This window comes from Sciurus vulgaris (genome assembly GCF_902686455.1).
Source record: "Sciurus vulgaris genome assembly, chromosome: 13".
NCBI lineage: Eukaryota > Metazoa > Chordata > Mammalia > Rodentia > Sciuridae > Sciurus > Sciurus vulgaris.
In genome coordinates, this window is record NC_136474.1 from 77,547,034 (window position 1) to 77,566,959 (window position 19,926).

At 36.5% G+C, this 19,926-nt stretch overlaps 1 protein-coding gene across 2 annotated transcripts in view; it reads left to right on the forward strand.

The window, feature by feature from the left end:
* DCC (DCC netrin 1 receptor) overlaps nucleotides 1-19,926 on the forward strand; it is a 1,229,995-nt gene that overhangs the window by 1,179,292 nt on the left and 30,777 nt on the right. Inside the window, exons 27-28 of one of the 2 annotated variants that reach the window (XM_079109018.1) lie at nucleotides 12,347-12,502; nucleotides 19,156-19,368. In XM_079109018.1, coding sequence (XP_078965144.1) covers nucleotides 12,347-12,502; nucleotides 19,156-19,368 — 369 coding nt within the window. Of the gene's footprint in view, nucleotides 1-12,346; nucleotides 12,509-19,155; nucleotides 19,369-19,926 lie in introns of both variants that reach the window. The other variant, XM_079109019.1, reaches the window with a different exon arrangement.

Genomic DNA, 19,926 nt, shown 5'->3' on the forward strand with positions numbered 1-19,926 from the left:
CCAGTCTACAAATATACACTGCTCTTCACTTGTTTTTCCCTCTGCAGATATTGGGATGACTAAATGGAGAGCTCAATGTAACACATTTTTATGTGTCTTTCAAAGACCCGGGCAGATATTGATGCTCTTACAAATTCTTTTCTGATTAGTCCACCTAGAAAGGATGGTTTCCCTTTTCATATTTCAATAGCAGTGCTTCATACTGCTTTTATGGCATTTTTAATACATAATTCTACCTTATATGCTTAGGTATTCAAGTCTAAATTTTCTCTCCCCTAATGGATTGTGAATTACTTCATGATAGGGAGGTAATGTATCCAATTCATCTTCATATTCACACATTGTATAACTTAGTACCTAGCACAAAATTGGTGCTTGCTAAATATCTGTCAGGTGAACGAATGAATGAGTAAATATATTCTAAACATGCCTTCCTTGTGTTTATAACATATAAGTGTTTCAGGAACCTTTCCAAATAAGTTACAGGTAGAGTATCTTCCAACAAAATTATCTGATATACTGTGGACAGTTAAAATCATTTTCATTAAACAGGAGAAAATAAAAGTCTTAGGAATAGAAAGACATGGAATGAAATCTAACAAGTATTGAGATTTTTGAGCATCGTGCACTTGGTAAATGATTAACTTGCTAATTATTAATTAATTCTCATAATATTATCATGTGGTGAAATCACTCTGATAATTCATTTGGGAAACACAAACTTGGACTACTTAAGCAACTTGCCACAGGATACCCTGAGTAGCTTCACAAGTCTGTAGTATACTGCTATTTCAGAGATAAATATGGCTGTAAGACTTATTATTCATATCCTTTTACTTAATTTTGTTTTTTAAAGGATTATTTTTGAAGGCAGCATGTCCAATTTACAAACTAAGCCTAAGGTTCTGAGAGTTTGAACCTGAATCCAGGGTCATTCTGTCCTCTTGCTGGGCTGCCTCATACAGTCTCCTTGAGCTGTGAGTTTTTCTGTGCCTGAAATAACAAACCTCCCTTATTCCCAGCGTCTAACTCTGTATAAATGAGGCTCCTAAAATAGCCAGCAGTAGATTTTTGTTATTATTTTATTATTTTTGAAAAATCAGATAATGAATGTACCTGCTTTTAAAACTATTACATAATGTGCGTGTTAGTTTTGCATTGCAGTGACCAAAAAACCTGGCAAGAACAATTTAGAGAAAGAAAAGTTTATTTTGATAACAGAATGAATCAAACAACATTGCCCTATGTAAATTTATGATTTTTAATTAAAATAAATTTAAAAAAAAAAAAGAAAAGTTTATTTTGGCTCACTGTTTCAGAGGTTCAGTCCATGGTTGGCCAACTACATAGTTACAGGCCCAAGTTAGGCAGAACATCATGACAGAAAGGCTTGGTGGAGCAAAGCTGCTTAGGTCTTAACAGCCCAGGAGAAGAGAGAGCAGGAGGGCAAGAGTTAGGAATAATATAATCCCAAGGGTTCACCCCCAGTGAACTGCGTGCTCTAGCTACACATTTATGACCCATTAATCCATTCAAATTATTAATCCATCAAATGGATTAATCCACTGGTTTGGTCATAATCTAATCATTTCACTTCTGAGTGGTTCAGTGTTGTCTGCTGCATAAGCCTTTGGGGGGCACCTTATATTCAAACTCTTAACACATATTTTTACAATTGGTTAAGTATGCTCTGATCCATTTTGAGATACATTCTATTCTAAAATACATACTATCTTTACATACATAGTATTTTCATCAAAAGACATATCCTAGAAGATGCCTTATTGGCCATAGCACATCTTATTGCCATTGATAGATATGTTGTAGTATATTTATATAACAGAATACCATGCATCCATAAAAATGAATATACTAACAGGATTCAATACAATATGGAGAATCTCACAGATTCTATGTAGCCAGACTGAAACATAAGAGACCTTTATGATTCAATTTATGTAAAATTCAGAAACCAAGCAAAATGAGCTATGGTATTAGAATTAGAAAGGGTATTTACTCTTGATAGGGGTGATTAATAACTGGGGAAGACTATGATAATGTTCTGTTTCATATTCTGGATGATGAATACTAGGCATTTCACTTTAGAAAAATTATCAGGCACTACCCTTGACATATTCCCAATTTTTCATATGCATATTATACTTCAATAAGAAATGGAGAGACAATAGAATATATGTATTTTTAATAATTTTGTCACATTGTATTTTTCCTTGTTATCTGCAGTGAGTGTGTGGATGAAACCCTCATCCACAAAAAATAACTTCAACATACAGGCATCATGGATTTCTAAAATGATTCTTAAACCTTGTGATAAATAAAATTGTCTCTTTGTATCTAATCTGATTGCCAAGGCCTTAGATATCATACAGTGTTTAAGAAATATAGATCTGTATCTTGGCAGAACAATAAGTTCATTCAGAATAGCAGATAAATTTGCCAGTGGACCCAAGTGCAGTCATTTAGATATACGAAGGTTTCTAATATTATATGGAGCCACATGCAAACCAAAACCATAACATTTTTTAGCTTTCTATTTATATATAGAGAGATATCTGCTGTTCCATTTAGGAACCATTATTTCTTAAGCTATTTATATTTTTTATTAGTGCGTGATAGTCTTTTCTCCCTCTTCCTTGACATTTCTTACCATGCTTTATAAAATGATAATTAGCAGATAAAATATAAGCAATCCAAAGCTGTTTCTTTGGTTTTTAAACCACACAAGGAAAACATATTTAATTTCATGGAAGGGCAAAATCTGTTTATTTGTGAGAGATTATTTTTCATGTTTCAAAATAATCGGTGGCTTATTTTCTACCTGTGTGACACCACACAGGTAGGAAATTCTTACCATTTCTTACAATAATAAAATTAATTACAAAATATCAGAAACATCAAGTCTACTTTTTCCTGACATTCTAGAGGGTGTATAAGGGTCCTATGCTGGCTTTCCCAGAGATCAGACTTTAAGACAGAGACTAGAAGACAGAGGACTTACTAGCAAATGCTTCTGAAATAATACCTGCAAGGGAGAGCCATATTGGATTGGGATGAGGGTGATATTGAATAGATGCAGTTTAATGGGGGCCTCTGCTCTGCTGGACTGTCCTTTAGAGTTGTCCCAAGGAGGCAAGGCTGGAGGGGTCTTCTGGACCTTGCCTCAAGTAGTCTTTGTTGGCCACTATCCTCAGAGAGGTGGCCTTGGGTGAGCAGCTTTCTCTGTCTGAGAGCAGTTTGGGAAAGAGATTTGAATCATACTATGTTTGTAGAGTTTTATGAAACAGTGAAATGTAACCATTTGCATGGCCTCTTCCAACCCCTATGGAATGCTGGAGTGGAGAAGGACACAGGAGCTTGGAAGGGTATAAGTGACACAGACCATCAATAAGACCATCACCTCTGTATAGAACTCTAACAACGTAACATAAGAGAGATTTTTGGACAGAATCCTCTTGAATTTCAATTTTTCTCTTTTTTTTTTCCCTCTTTCCCTATAAATTTTTGAGAGAAAAAAACAATGTAAAATCAGAAGTCTCTGGAAGGCAGTCTGAAGACTCTAATAAAGGGACAGGGACAAAGTAGTCAGATAGCTTTGCTTTGTGATAGCTTTGGGCCTATTTACAGCTACTGGTTTGAGTGTTCTCTTCCTATGACAACCACTTTAGTCACTTGGCAGCAGAAAACCAACAAGCAAGTTGGAGAAACTGTTGAGAAATGAAATAAACCTGAATGAATAAAAGATTTTTTTAAAAATAAAGTTCTGTAGGCTCTAGGTACCATAGTTCTAGAAGCTCTGCTTCTGGGCAGATGGACATGGAGACTCACTGGCCTGTGAGAAGATAATTCCAGGCTGTAGGATGTTTGATCCTGACTCAGAATCCTTACATGACCCTTGGATACAAGAGACGAAAGATCAGCACTTAAAGAGTGGACCAGTTCAATAGGTTTCTGGAACTAGGCATTCATTCCAACACCCAGCAGCCCTGGTGGACGCCCATAACCAACCAAGAATGCTTTCTTTGAAGCAAAGGGTGTAAACAAGTGCACACAACTGCTCTAGCGCCATGACATTGATAACATCCAGATTTTCAACAGCTTGAAACTGTGAGGGAAGAAGAAAGCAGCTGAGATTTCTAACCTCATTAAAATTTGCATTCGAAACATCATCATTACCTAATAGATCTTTCAAGTACTAGTTTGATCATAATATCATTAAGATCAGATTTTATTCTTTGAGTCTTGAATAGCAGGCTTCTTTCTTCCTTTTACTAGGATTGCCCCGTGAGGCAGGACCAATACAGCCCCTCCACACTGTGTGTCCTGTGCTGTGTTTTGTGGATGTCATGGCTTTGAATAAAAACAAGCTTGAAAAGAGTTGCAGATAAGTGGAACACACACTTTCATTCTTGCTAGTTTTATAAGCAAAGGGCTTGTAAAATCAAATTGAGTAGAGACTGGATTGTTAAAGCCAGGTGGTTAGAAGGATGGTGTGGAAAGCCAAGAGATGGTTTTGGAGGCAAGACATGTGGCTCAGTGGTGGAGCACTTGGCTAGCACGCAGGAGGCCCTGGGTCAGACCTCCACCCTGCAAAACTGACAAGCAAACAAGACATAGTCTTGTAAGCTCAAACAGGTGCCTGCAGGGAGTGCAGAAGCATGCTTTTAGGGAGGATTTTACAAGGCAAGAGATGGCTTGTTTCTCATAGATAAGGAATTAATAGAGGATCTGGCAAAGAGTTGGTGAAAGCATAGGAACCTCAGATGATGGAATGTAAAAAGGACACAGACTTAGATTTTTCTTTTTAAGATTTAATGTCACCAGTTCTTCTTCAACTCTTTTTTTTTTTAATTTTTAATTTAAAATTTTTTTTTTAATTTTTATTTTTTACAAACTGCATTTTGATTCATTGTACACAAACGGGTACAACTTTTCACTTCTATGGTTGTACATAATGTACATTCACACCATTCATGTAATCATACATATACATAGGGTAATACTGGCAGTTTCAGTCTACTATCTTTTTTCCCCCATCCCCTCCTGCCCCATTTTCCTCTACACCATCCAAAGTTCCTCCATTCTTCTCTTGTCCCCACACCATGTGTATCATCATCCACTTATCAGAGAAAACATTTGGCCTTTGGTTTTTTGGGCTTGGCCTTTTTCACTTAGCATAATATTTTCCAACTCCATTCATTTACCAGAAAATGCTATGATTTTATCCTTCTTTATGACTGAGTAATATTTTACTGTGTATATATACCACAGTTTCCTTATCCATTAGTCAATTGAAGGATATCTCAATTGGTTCCACAATCTAGCTATTGTGAATTGAGCGCTATGAACATTGATGTGGTGGTTTTACTATAGTAAGCTGATTTTAAGTCCTTTGGGTATAAACTGAGGAGTGGGATATCTGGGTAAATGTTGGGTCCATTCCAAGTTTTTTGCAGAATCTCCATATTGCTTTCCAGAGTGGCTGCACCAGTATGCAACTCCACCAGAAATGTATGAGTGTGCCTTTTTCCACACATCCACACCACACTTATTATGTCTTAGAGATTTGACAATAAAATGTACTATCATTTATTCCAGAACCTTTCCCATCTGAATCAAGGTTTGGGGGAATCTGGGGCAACTTATAAATGATTAAGGCAAATGGGCTTGCCATGTCTTGGGAAAGTCACTTGGTTTGCTGAGAAGGGAACAGTTTTATGCCTCCAGCTCCTCTTAATCCTATGGGCCCACATAAGGGTTTATCTTCCCTCCAGCCTCATCTTTGGTCTGATACTTAGTATGTCAAAATTTATTCCCAGTTAGTCACAATTATTCCATATTTCTGAACTTCATAGCCCTATCTCAAAAGACCTCAGCCAAGATGGCCAGTAGAAGGGTTAGAGGCTGGGAGATTGTGGGAGCTTTAAAGTTGCCCTCTAATGGTGCATGACTTTGGATCTTGATACTGTTCATAGCCACCCTATGACTGGCACTGAGCCAGGTAGCTTCACATCCTGCCTCCTCTTGTGATGTGGGTCTAAACCACATTAGGAGTGGGCCAGTTGACAGATGAAGGGCTCATAGAAGACAAATCATGAATTTCAAGCCAAATTTCAGGTCATAATCACTACTCCAGTTCTTTGGCTCCCCTGCAGGAAGAATTTAACATTCCAGTCTCAAATATCTTACAGGGTCGTAATTCCATCAGGTTCAAATTTGATTTCAAAGGGATTTATTTGCCTCTATCTTAATATATTGTACTTCTTTTTCTCAAATGTAGGACATGATGTTTTAAACAACATTTCCAATGAGACAGTTTTCATTCCAGTCTTGCGCAGACAGGTTGGAGCCATGCAGATTAGTAACAAGAGTCAATATGTATAAGGTTCTAACTCCTGACCCCTCCTTTGCTATACTTCGCTGTGGATGAGCTCTTTGATCCTCGCTCACAACTGCATCATAAAGTTGGTGTGCTTATCCTTCCCATTTTACAGATGAGGTAACTTACAATAGCTTGAGTAATTTACTCGTCAGTGTATAGTTATCTATTATTACATAACACATTACCCCCATAATGTAACAATGTAAAACAACTTTCATTTACTTTCCTAACAGCTTTGTCAGGAACCCAGGAACAATGAAACCAGGTGGTTCTGGGTCAGAGGTTCTTTGCTGGCTCTCGGTCAAGGGCCTCAGTTCTTTACTACTTGGACCTCCCCATGATTCCCTTGGTATTTCCTGAAGACATGACATCAGCCTTCCTCCAGAATGTGATCTGAGAGGTGGATGGTGAAAGACAGCAAGTCATCTTTTCTAACCCAATCATGTACGGAAAACCGCCGCTTCTAGCCTGGGTTGCTCCAAGCGGCTCTGCAGCCGCTTCTCTTACGGCCCGACCAGCAGGACGAAAGACACGTACACTTCAGAGGTTCATGAAGCAGCTTCCCCTTTATTCAAATAACACCCTCAATATATAAGCAGTCTCATGCATAAGCAATTGTAACCAGATATGTTCATCCAATCCTGTTAAAGGTCAAGCGATCACTCGCTCGAGCATACATGTAAAGTATATCTGTCCACGCGCCAGGCGGCAGAACTGATTATCATGCCAATTGTAAACGCTTCCTGCCTTTCTCCAGGAATAATCAGGACACCGTTTGCTCTCTGCCAGTCGCCATCTTTAGATGCACGTGGCATAACCCTGGGCCCTATTCGCCCGCCACAATCGTGGAAGTGATAACCATCCCTTCTGCCATATTCTGTGAGTAACCAGGCCACACTGTAAAATGAGCAGAGAATCCACAGGAGAGCAAATCTACAGGAGAGTGTATTGCCAGTGACACTTATTCATAAGTAGGTGTCAGAAGTAGGTAATGCCCCATGCAGTTTGACTTGAGCACTTGGGCTTTTCCCACCATGAGAAGGATAACTACAGAGTGTATCTGCATTAATCTTAGCACTTTCCCCAAAGAGGCCCTACATCAAGTTTGTGGATACTGATAGATGTTTTTCTGTGACAGTTGATAGTCAAAGAACACCTGAAAATATAAATGGGATGTGAATAATTTTCAAGGGCAATAGACACTAAATTTCCAAATGTCTCAACTTATCTATAGGCCATTGCAGAAAAGGTAGGGTAAAGAGAAGCCCACAGAGAAATCATGTCACTTGAAGCCTTCACTTCAACATGTAATTTTCTTTATTATTATATTTGTTCCCCACTCCTCCTCCACAAACCTCTCAATTCTGTCAATTATCATGTTGAGAAACATCAAGGGAAGATTTTAGTTCTTAAAATTCATAACATTAGAAATATCTTCACTTTAGCTATCCTGTAGGTCACATCTAGTACTAACATTTTAAAAGAGTGTTGTAAAAGTTCTCAAATACCACAGTGCCCTGCTCAGGGAGCTAAATAATTTGGTGAGGGAATTTCTACCTGAAAAATCTTTGTGCATCAGTGTCAGATATAAATTCAATTGCCAGCAAACTGTGTCAGAAGAGATTTCTTGTCATGTCTGGCCACAGAGCAAAGATTTACTGAAAATGCTTAATGGTATTGCGTTCCAAGCTGCTTTACATAAACATACCAGCCCAGCGAATGCTATAAATGGTAGTGTTTCTACCTTTCTGTGTGTGTATTTCTGGTTCTCAAAACTGGTATCTCAGGGAAAAATAACAAAAGATACTTTAATAAATAGTGCTGTATCCAACTTTTTTTCGGATGACTATTTTTGCAACGACTATTGTTATATATAAATGTTTGCTTCCATGCTCCTTCAGAAATGAATCATAATTCAGAATACCTCAAAACTATGGGGTAGTCCACTCCATGTTAGGAAATAAAATAATGAGAGTTTTTGAGATACACAAACACAATAGATTATTCTTTTTCAAAGAACTTTTATTATTTGCAAACCCTTTATACCCAGGTCAGTAGCCAAAATGTGAAACTATTGAAAAGTGAAATTACTTTTTTCAGTAATGAAGGACTTGGAACTAGAATATAAATTTAGTCTCTTGGGTTCCCTCAGTTCTCTAACTTACAGATTCTGTGGCTTGTCGAATCCTTTTATTTTTCTCCTTCCAAGTTTATTTGGCTTAATACTAGAAGACTCTGGTGAAAATCTTTTTCTAAACATAGTATAAAACATTGGTTCAAACGTTAGTGTTTTTATTATAGCAATATAATAATATTGATAATGAAATGAAACTTTTTCTAAACAGTTTGAAACACTGGCTTATACTTTTATTTTATTATAATAACTTAATGATACTGAGAAAGAAATATACATAACTTGTGGGGCAGGCACCATCTATGTCTAAGGGAGATGATCATTGCAACATTTATTTTTTGAGTAGAAATTGTCAGTACCGGTTATGCTTTGAAATCTGACCATCAACCCTAATGGTTGTTAATGATCATGTTTGATCAATAAAATGGATAAAATAGTGAAATTGAATGCCTCAGAGTTTTGAAATTTGAGTTTTATAAAAATAGATTTTATAATCTCATATGGATTTTATTTATGTGTTCAATTCTGTTATTATTATTATAACTATAATGACTATAAACCTTGGGATACTAAGTAATATACCAAACCACTTAAAAACTCCAGGGTGTTAAGAAGTCAGATTTCCAGATATGACTCCTGTTGGTTGATAATCCCTCCTGTTAGCTCATTTGAAAAATGAGGTATTTCTAGCACTGTATTATGAGATGCAAAGACAACCAAAATTATAACCTCCTTTCTTGAAGGAATTGATAATCCTTTTGGCTGGTATCTGGCTTCAGTCTCTGATTCTATTTAAAATTTCCTTGCCATTTTAAAATTTTTCTGGGGCCATATCTGTGTATGTGTGCCCATCATTTACTCTTTATACGATGCCCTTGTTGAGGCTTTGTGTTATGTGTCACTTATTCTCAAATTTTCATTTAAGTTTCTCCTAAACTAATTCAGAAAAACTATCTAAACCCTCACACATTTAAAATTTAACATTCAATATTTTTGTTTTAAGTTAAATTTCTGAGACATGAAATTTTTCTGGTACACCACTCTTTTAAATAAATTAAAAAACCCAAAAATATTATAGTGGTTGGATATTCATTAAATGCCTTTAGTAATCACAGGAGGAAGCTCTTCTTTCCTAGAGAAAGGTTCACATCATTCATTTTTCTCCTTGAATTATTATCTACACTTCACTTTTCTCATAATATACAAGCATGATCCATTATTTTTATGATTGACAGTCTCTTATTGATCATCTATCTTCTTTGCAGCATCAAATGTTTATAAACTTAAATTTTATGTTTTATTTCCAATGACATTGCCTTTAATATTAACTTTTGTTCTTATGGCTTGAGTTAACATTGCAAGTAGTGTTTCCACGCTGTTGTATATAAAGTAAAATTTTATTGAAATTTTATCACTTAATGACATGAAAGGGTCTTTTTATACATTAATTGTATATATTCATGTATGAATACATGTGTTGCACAAATTCTATTTCAAATTTTCTTTTTATTGACCTAAAACTGAAGAACTTTGTTTGCATATATGTATGAGTAAATATAACAATGAGATTTTTTTTACCACAATGATTTCAACACCTAAATTGCATGCCAAAAACACACTGTGAACTCTGACCCAAACTCATTGATAATAATCTTTCAACTCACAGCTAGATGAGAACACTTCTTCAGTTATGCTGAAGTTATAAGTTATGGATTAAATCATTGTGAAATAATTCAGCATTCATTCAGGTTTTTACATTCTTATTTTCTGGGAGGCACAGAAACATAAAGCTGTACCAAGAATATCAAGTAATTATAACATAGAACTGCAACCTTGTATAAACTATTGAGACAGTATTAGAAAAATAGGAATATAGTTTGTAATGTACTGGGCTGGAGTTGTGGCTCAGTGGTAGAGCCCTTGCCTAGCATGCGTAAGACACTAGATTTATAAATAAATGAATAAAATAAAGGTCCATGAACAACTAAATATATGTATATATATATATAAATTTAAAACTAATAATAATTTGTAATGAATCTTTACTAAAGCAATATTTGGCAAAATGTTTCCATCTTATTAAATGATTTATATATTTTTATTCAATTTATGGAAAATACCTTTAATTTGACCTATTTTACAGATTTATTCCTCATTTTCATGCCAGGCAATCAAAAATGTTTATCTGAAAAAAGCCAACTTCTGTTTTCTAATTCAAATAAAAAGTTCATAGGCATTTCAAGGAATATTATACATATATTGGAAAATACATTCTGGAATGCCTTTTTGGTTATTGTATTTTTTTGTGTGTTCCACATATTTATTGGTGCATGATAGTTGTACATTGTGACGGGCTTTGTATATGCACAACCTACACCCATGTACTTTGGCCAGTGTCACTCCCTGAACCTCCCTCCATGCTCCCCACCTCCCATCCCTTGGTACCTTTCCTCTGCTGACCTCCCTTGAGTTCCATTAGATCTGCCCCCACCTTCCTTTTCCTCTTTCCTTTCTAGCTTCCGTATATGAGAGAACACAGGGGTCTCTTCACCTTCCAAGTTTGACTTATTGCACTTAACATAATGGTCTCTAGTTCCATCCATTTTCCTGCCAATGGCATAAGCCACTTTTAAAGCTAGTTTACCACAAGCAGCCCTTTCAGTTTAAAGTGTTATATTCTTAATATAATTCATCTGAATGTTCAGGTTAGAAAATGTAAAAAACAATCAATGTGTTGTTTCTCATTGATTTACAATAGTGTAAGGCAATTTGAATCTATAATTATGAAGTTATTTATGAAATAAGATATGTGATTTATAGAAAAAAGTTTTCCTTTAGCAAATGGGCTTGTATGCACATGATAAAATCCAATGACTAGCATTAGGATGTAACCAAATAAAAATCATGTATTTAAGAACGTAATTTTCTTAATTTCATAGGACATACAACAGAAACCTGTCATCACAGTATCTTGCTTAACTTTAAGGGAGTTAATGCGATGATAGGTTTTTGTTTCTTTGTTTTTTATTTTTCTAATGACACACAGGGAATACTAAGCATTTTATAAGCTGAATTAAAATGAAGATTGACTATAGTTGGAATAAATATTTCATACTGATATAATTGAATAGTTGTCAAATAATGGAATTCAAGGAAACTGACTAAATCTAGAAAATACTGTATAAATTTTTAATCTGTGGATTTCAACCAACATAACTAAAAAATGTTGATATTCCTGGAAAACATCTAGTTACATTTAAAGTGGTATCACTCCCCAGCACTGCTTTGGCTGTTTGAAGGGTTTTCTCTTTACAGATAAATCCCAGGTATGAATATTGAGAATATACTTGGCTTTCATCTTTCCAGGCTATCTCTCAGCAGCCATAGGTTCATTTATAGAATAATGGAAAGTTCTCAGCCCTTTTTCAGCCTGCTCTACATAGTACATTCAATTTATGAACAACCTAACATTCTGTACTTAAAAGAAAGAAGACAAAATAATTAATAATAATAATAATAATAATAATAATGATGGAACATTGAGGTGGCTCTTTGGTATCTCGATTAATCATTTCTCTGAACCATGGAAAGTTTAGAACTATAGGGTAATGTTCCAGATTAAGATGCTCCAGAAGTGAGCTATCTTCTATAAAGTAAAAGGGCATTATGGAAGAGGTAAGTAAAAAACCACCACGAAGTTACAAAGAGTGCCCTATATGGATTTGGGGATCTTAAAATTCAGCCATTTCCCTTTATGCTCACTAGGTGGATATGCAGGATTTCAAAAAAACATGCATGTCTTTGTTTTACAGCTGTCGTGAGTGCCATCCCTGTGCCAACCCTAGAAAGTGCCCAGTACCCAGGAATCCTCCCATCTCCCACGTGTGGATACCCCCACCCACAGTTCACTCTCCGGCCTGTTCCATTCCCAACGCTGTCAGTGGACCGAGGTTTTGGAGCAGGAAGAAGTCAGTGTAATGCATTTTCCTTTCTTTTTAATAAGAAAAAATGAATAGTAGCAAGATAATGTGTAACATTCTGAACTTCCTAAGCCTTGGAAATATTGATTTGCCTATGATCCTATTGATAGAATGTTCCTTTATACAACAGGCCCTTCTTTGGATCCTGGCTCACATGCTTTTAGGCTGATTTCCTAGAAGTTCTTCTGCAGCATGCTATACTGACATTTTATGGTATGGGGACCAGCAAAGGCCAAGTGTTTTCATAAAATAGTGATGTAGTGGGTACTTTAAATTGATATGTACTATTAAGTAGGTGGTTCATAATCAAGTCACATCTTGCAGTGTATTCTTATTTAATATCTGCTGGTCAAATTGAAGTATGTCTCAGTTGAGTCCCAATGAATCAATACTTGTTGAATGCTTTGACTTTCTTTACTCATTTAAGCAATACATTTTCAGCTTTTAATATTGGAGAGGAAAAGATTTTTGGAGTAGTATTTCATTTTCCTGAAGGAGGGCAGAGGCAGGAATAGAAGGAGATATTTCAGCTATTATATACACCCTAGTGATTTCTTCTGTGCCATTTGACATTTTTTTTCCCTTTGAGCACAGCTTTTTAAAATCGATTTTATGGCTTTCATCTCTTAGTTAAGAACAGGTGACTCAGCAGCTCATGTGAGAGAGGATATTTTGTAATAGATATGATAGTAACAGCAATAAAATGTATTCGTGAGGTAAGCTATATTTTTTCCAACTCAATCGGGGCAGCTCTAAGAAATCATAAATCGTCTGGATGTGGCAAAGTTAGAATTAAAAGGCTTCAAAAATCTGCCAGGGGAGAATGAGATTCATTTTCCCTTTTCTCATTGTACATCATACCCGAAGAATAGAGTTGTGTGCAAAATCTCAAGGGAAAAGAGCCCCCCACACCATAGTGAGGAAAATTAAATGAGAAACATGGGGGAAGTCTAATCACACATAATTTCCAAATCCCAAAAACAACTAAATGTGTGATTTTAGTAAAAAAATTCAGACCACACAAGTCCCTATCTCATGTCCGAAGAGAATCTTTTAGTTTTAGTTAGTCTTCTCCTCATGGGATCGTGTCTACTATATTCTTTGGATTTCCTCCACATTCTATGACTTTAAAGGCACATCTAAAGAAGAACGTACAGAATGGCCTTCCTCTGGTTCCTCTGAATGACAGATACGAGCTGAAGTTCACTACTTTCTGTATTAGTAATTGGTGGGTCAGATTTCTAATAGTGTGACCGAAATACCTGACATTAACAACTTAAAGGAGGAAAGATTTGTTTTGGCTCAGAGTTACAGAGATTTCAGTTCACGATTTGCTGGCTCCATTGCTTTGGACCTGAGGTGAGGCAGAACATCATAGTGGAAGGATGTGCAGAGGAAAGCTTCTCAGTTCATGGCAGCTGGGAAGCAGAGGGAGAGAAGAAGGAGTGGAAGAGGGAGTAGGTCACTGGGAACTTTCCAAGGCAAGCCCAGTGACCTGCTTCCTCCAACTATGCCCCCTGTCTACATTCTCCACCACCTACCGGGAGTTCAGAAAGTTATCAATGGATTAATCCACTCACAAGGTCAGAGCCCTCATCAACCAATCACTTCCCAAAAGTCCCACCTCTGAACCTTACCGCACTGGGACCAATCCTTCAACACATGAGTCTCTGGAGGACTCAGGTCCTCCAAAGATTAATTTTATCCACAATATATTTCTCACCACTTTACCCTTTCTAAAAGCCCAGTCCCTCCTGGAAACTTACCTCCTGAGATCTGTAGTCCATCTCCTCCTCCTTCCTTTTTTGTCCGAGTTGGTTCAGCTTGTTAAACTGTCTCATTAAATCATGGGGAAAATGATTCTGAAAGCTAAAGTAGAATCAAAAAGAAATGCCATGGTAAGAATTTTGATTTTTGCCATGGTTAAAAGATATTTATTTGCATGAACTTTTCTAGTCAATGATTTTGGTAGTGGGAAGGCTATATACCCAGGAACTATCTGGGAAATCTCCACCTTCTGCTCAGTTTTGCTGTGAACCTAAATCACCTCTAAAACTGAAGTATGCTAGAAGTTAATTAATTCATTAAAATATTTTGTCTCTTTCATAGATTTTTTTAATTTTGATAATTGCTTTAAAATGTTTATTAAATAAAGATAATTATTTAACTTATAAAATGAAATAAATATAAAATATATAACTACTATATGAAGTTAGATAAATAAAATAGTCTAAACCAAGTGCTTAATGATTTTTTTAACTTCATCTATAGTCACAGGACAATAGACATTATACTTCTGACCAAGATTTTTAAAATATATATTCAGTCATTCATCAAGTATCTGTTGAACAAAACATGTGCAATATCAAAGAAATAGGATCTAATATGTATCAAGTGATTGGTTAGAAAAGAAAAAAAAGAAAGAAAGAAAGAAAGAAAGAAAGAAAGAAAGAAAGAAAGAAAGAAAGAAAGAAAGAAAGAAAGAAAGAATAAACACCTTCTTTTCTAGGAAAGGAAATATTTTCTAAGTTGCTGTCAGTAACAGTTAACTTCCAGCCATTCAGTATTGGTTTCTAAATGCATTGAAGAACACTAAGCATCCCTGTTCTCTCTCAAGCAGAAAACATTTCATGACTCTGAGTAAAAGCGTCTTATTAGTCACCTTGAGAAACAGAGAAAGGCACACGTAAAAAAAGAAAAAGGTGGCTTTGCAAAGTGTAAAGACACTATATCCTCCAAAGTTATCTGAAAGACCTTAGAGTTTGGTAAGAGACAAATCACTAAAGCCCTGCCCTCAAAACTTGCTGCTTTCTGAAGTAGATAAAGTTGAATTTCTCTCCAACTGTAAGAAAGTATATAGCATGTATATTTGCATTACACACGTCTGCTAACCCATCCACAGAGATTCACACAGTTGTGATGGGTAAATATTTCCTCTTCCTTCTAAGAAACTTTAACTCTCAGCCTCAATAAGGCGAAAGAGCTGACCCTGGGGAACAGGGAGCAGCAGTGTGCTTTAAGAACATCTAAAATACATAGTAGTCTTGGGGCTTCATTTGTGCCAGTCATTATAGAATTAGTACCCCCATGTTTCTCATCTTTGAATCAAGTTGCAATACTAAAGTTTAAGTGATTTTCCACTCTTCCCTCCCGTTCTATTGGAGGGCTCACCAATTTTATCCATGCTATTTTTTTTTTTTTTTTTTTTGAGCTGGTTCTATACCAAATTGCCAGTCCAAAAACAGAATTTGACCTAGAAAAATATCAGGAATATAATAGAGTTCATGGATTATTCTCTAGAGTCTTTTCTGAAATCCAGTCTATAAGGAATTGAGATCACTCAGGAATATTACATGGTGCTGTTCTGAGATTAAAGAGTGAATTGAGATCCTAGAGATATTCGTATCTTAGAGTCATTGCAGAGAGTTATTGGTATGCGGTGTTTCTATCAAATACTGCACATGTAGACAGAAGAAAAAAATTCTCATTAACATTTTTGCAACATTTTTGCCACTTATTCTACAGCAATTATTTATGTGTTGACATTAATTATTATAAAGTGCCTTGAGATTTGACTCTGCTGTGTAATCGGATGCTATCTATACAATGAATTCCTACTATTTCATCATTTGAAAATGAGTGCCTTGCCAGCACCTATTTCATTCTCATTTTGCCCTCTGAATTGCAGGGAGGCTGTACTTTGTGGGCAGAAGAAGATTTCCTTTGCTTTCAGAGCTCTAAGCACAGCTAAATGCCATGTCTCAGAGCCAGTGTGTCTCCTGCAGGTGTCCTGGAGCTGGTGCTGAACTGGCCAAACAGCCTCATCTGAAATGAAAGCATTTCTATTACAGAGTAGTTGCTATTGTGTTTGTTTTAGGGTTTTTACTGCTTTAAATGTCAGTTCTGAAAAATCATTTCTTTTGCTCCACTAAAATATAAGAATTATGAATATTCTTTGGAAACCCTTGTCATTTTGAACAAAATGAAAACAGTCCCTTCTGGATTGGCAATTCATTCAGTCCCCACACTGGTCTCTCCCATTCCACCCAGGGTTGTAGGCACTTCCTTTTCACTGTGTGTGGTCCTAAGGATGGATTTCACCTAACAGTTGATCCATCTGTATCAAAGACCACATGATGGTGCTCCCAGTAGGGAAGATCAGCAAAACCCTGAGGATGCGGGACTGGGCATGCGGAGAACTTTTGGTTTTAGAGAGGCTGATGAAGAGCACTATCATGAGAGAGTAGGATTGCAAGTAGCCAAAATAATTACAATGATGTTGTCAAAATGCATGTGGTCACATGAAATATTAAGCATTTTATTAAAATAAGAGACTGGATTTCAGAGGACTGAAAAGTGATGCATGTACATTTCTTTAAACTTATGATTAAATAATATTTTACTATGGATCTTTCATTTCGAAAGAAGAAATAGAACAGGAAAAATGAAGGAAGAAAACAAGAAGGAAATGTATCATTGTTTCTTTAATACTAAAAGAATTTTCTAAACTATAATGTAGAGTAATTACAATCCCTCTTCAATACAAAGAATCATCTAAGGCAGATTTCTAAAGAAAATTGTGAAATTACTTACTCTGGACAGATATTTTAAATTTAATGATATGAACCCTTTAAGAAGAATCAGCCAGTTGGAGACAAAAAGAGATCAGAGAACTGCAGTCTCAGGGACCTTATTTGTGAGACTCACAGTTCACAAAGGATGAGAGACCTTCAGTTGAGTGGAAGTCAAAGCATTTTAAGTTCCCCCAATTTTCCCCATGAGAATATAAACCCCTTGTAATAAATAATTTTCTCCATCCCAAGGATTATCTCCAGGGCCCTTTCTGAGAGTGGCTCTTTTTCCCTGCTAAGCAATTACTTCAGTCTAACCATTTGTAACACCCCTTTGGGACCTACAGCATGAACAAAGTGCAAGTAAAGAGACCCACATCAAAGTGGGCCTTCTTTAGGGGACAGGAATGAGTGCAGAACTCAGCCACCATTCTCAGGCCAGTGACACAAAGATGTCCATGTTGGGAGTTAGCTGCATAATCAAGTCTTTATTTGGATAATTGGCTACCGATCATTCTGTCATTTAGAGGAAATGTGAGTCCATAGTAAAATCGACATAATTTGTCTCTAAACCTGTGCTTTCAATCATCTCACTATATATCTCAGATTGAATGCAAACCTCAAAGTGTTCCTCTCCCCTTTACCATCTTACAAGCAACCTATCTCCCTATAACCTACCTGGAGTGTTCTTAGCAGTTTACTTTTTTGATTTCCCCTCTTTGAAGAAATGTTTTATCTAGGCTCTGCCTGTATTTTGGCTCTGGTTGCTATAGGACTACTTCCTGTCCTTGGTTGGCCTTACATCATCCTACTCCATCTTTGAGTGAGGTTAGCCTGAAGGCCACTCCACAACCCAAAGGACTTCTGACCCCTTCCCAATACAGAAGAATGAAAACAAGTGCCTCAGAAGACACATTTCACTTCTGCATCTCTTTAATAGTGTATCTTGATCCTTTGTATCTTTCATCTCTGCTCCCTTCGGCTTTATCTGATTTTCTTTCTATCTCCTTTGCCCTTTACTAACTTTCTTGAGCCTCCTGGAGAGTTGTCTCAAAATTATCTCTCTGAAATTCATTATCATCAAATATTTCCTGGTTAAAACTTCTTTTTTAAAAGTGAGATTCTTCCATCGCTGCCTTTGCTTTTTAATTTACCCAACAAAACTTTTTTAAGACTTGAATCATCTGAAATACTTGTAGGTGGTTAATACTTAAGACATTAGGCAGTTTCTTTCATTTGTGGTTCAACCTGGATCTCTGATATTTTGAATATGAATGAATAAAGTTGAGTCACATTCTCCTACAAAAGAGAAATTGCCTTGGAAATATTTTAGTCTTACTCAACTACATTCCCTGAAGCAAAGGTATATTTCCATACACAAAGCTGTTCAAATGCCCATAGGCTTCCACAGATGACTGTATGAAACCTCTTCAACTGTAATAATCTGCCTGGAAATTACAAGGTTTGCTACCAAAAAGGGAAAATCAGAATTCTGCATCCAGGCAACTTGTTCCAGCAGAGTTGTCTCTCATATAACTTTAAGCTAGATGTGTCTCTATTTTGTTATGGGAGATAATGATAGTGGTTATTATTTGTATCATTTTATTAGCAATGCCTCTGAGCACCCTGTAACTCTGATTTGTTTGACAGTTGACATGGCATGTTTAAATCACAGAAAAATTGGCATATTGGCTGGTAGATAATAATGCAGCTGTAACTGGGTTTGGAACATTGCATTTCACTGACATTGCTACTTATGAAAGGAGAAATAACTCTTTTTTCTCGCTTCATCACTTATGATTACAGGGCCCAGACAGTTCAGGCAATATAGTCAGTGCTGAATATATTTTACTACTCTTCCTGATCCCTGTCCTGCTGGACCTATTTCTACTGTTTAAAGGGGAAGTGCCAAAAATATGCTCTAAATATATGAGGGTAGAACAATGAAAATGTTCATAATTTAGAGAATAGGGGGGCCAGATCCTGTATGTCTCATTGAACTGAATTAGGATTCTTATGGATAACAAACTCTGTCTGGAATCATGACTAGATTTCTTGTCTCCATTACAGCAGTGAGTGAGGGACCAACCACACAGCAGGCACCCATGCTGCCCCCAGCTCAGCCTGAGCATCCCAGCAGTGAGGAAGCACCAAGCAGAACCATCCCCACAGCCTGTGTTCGACCAACTCATCCGCTGCGCAGCTTTGCTAACCCTTTGCTACCTCCACCAATGAGTGCAATAGAACCGAAAGTCCCTTACACACCACTTTTGTCTCAGCCAGGTAAAGTACCTGTCTGCTCACTTTAAAATTATTATCATTGATGCCTCAACTTAAGTGCATGAGAACGTCTGGATGTGATATTTATTTTCAGTATTGATTACGTGCCCAGCATGCTCAGAATTGTTACTGATGTTTGCAGGGTAGCTCTTAATTATCTGCATTACAAGCAACTGACAAGTTGTAGGTGCTTTTCATTAATTTGGAAAGTTGTCCATGAATGCCATATGCCAATCCATCACTGTTATGATGGACTATGGGTAAGTCCTCTAGAACATATTGGAAAAATTCCTGAGTACCTGACTTTTCATTGTTCTTTAAGGTTCCTAGGAACTTAAAGGTAGACCCTAAACTAAAGCTGAAGATATAAGAATCTGCTGAACTACTTCTTTGAGAAATTTAATTTCATCATTCTTTATTTCCCAGAGTTTGTTACTTATTTCAGAGAACTAGGACCAGAAAGGAGTGTCAGAACCAGCGTGGGGTCTAACTTCCTAATTCTAGAAATAAGGAAACCAAGATTTAGATAGATAGGAGGTAATATTTATGATGCTCTTTCTG